At 63.2% G+C, this 201-nt stretch overlaps 1 protein-coding gene across 1 annotated transcript in view; it reads left to right on the top strand.

The window, feature by feature from the left end:
• Positions 1-201, top strand: part of LOC119588164 (cGMP-dependent 3',5'-cyclic phosphodiesterase-like) — a 5,775-nt gene that overhangs the window by 3,534 nt on the left and 2,040 nt on the right. Inside the window, exon 3 of the mRNA XM_037936869.1 lies at positions 61-201. Coding sequence (XP_037792797.1) covers positions 61-201 — 141 coding nt within the window. The remainder of the gene's footprint in view (positions 1-60) is intronic.

The raw sequence follows: 201 nt of genomic DNA, 5'->3' as shown, positions 1-201 counted from the left end.
CTCCCTTCCTCAAAGAAGGAAATAGCTTACTCCCGAATCGCGTTCCTCTCCCTGCCTCAGCGACGGACCTGGCGCACCACCTCCGCCTGGTCTCCGAGCTGCGCGAGGTGGCGGACACCGGCTACGACGGACGCAACCCGAGGCACCACGAGCTTCTGATCTGCCTTCTCATGACCGCAGCCGATCTCTCGGACCAGACCA

The sequence above is a fragment of the Penaeus monodon genome, chromosome 23 (genome assembly GCF_015228065.2).
Source record: "Penaeus monodon isolate SGIC_2016 chromosome 23, NSTDA_Pmon_1, whole genome shotgun sequence".
Taxonomy (NCBI): domain Eukaryota; kingdom Metazoa; phylum Arthropoda; class Malacostraca; order Decapoda; family Penaeidae; genus Penaeus; species Penaeus monodon.
This window is presented reverse-complemented; position numbering and strand designations above follow the sequence as displayed.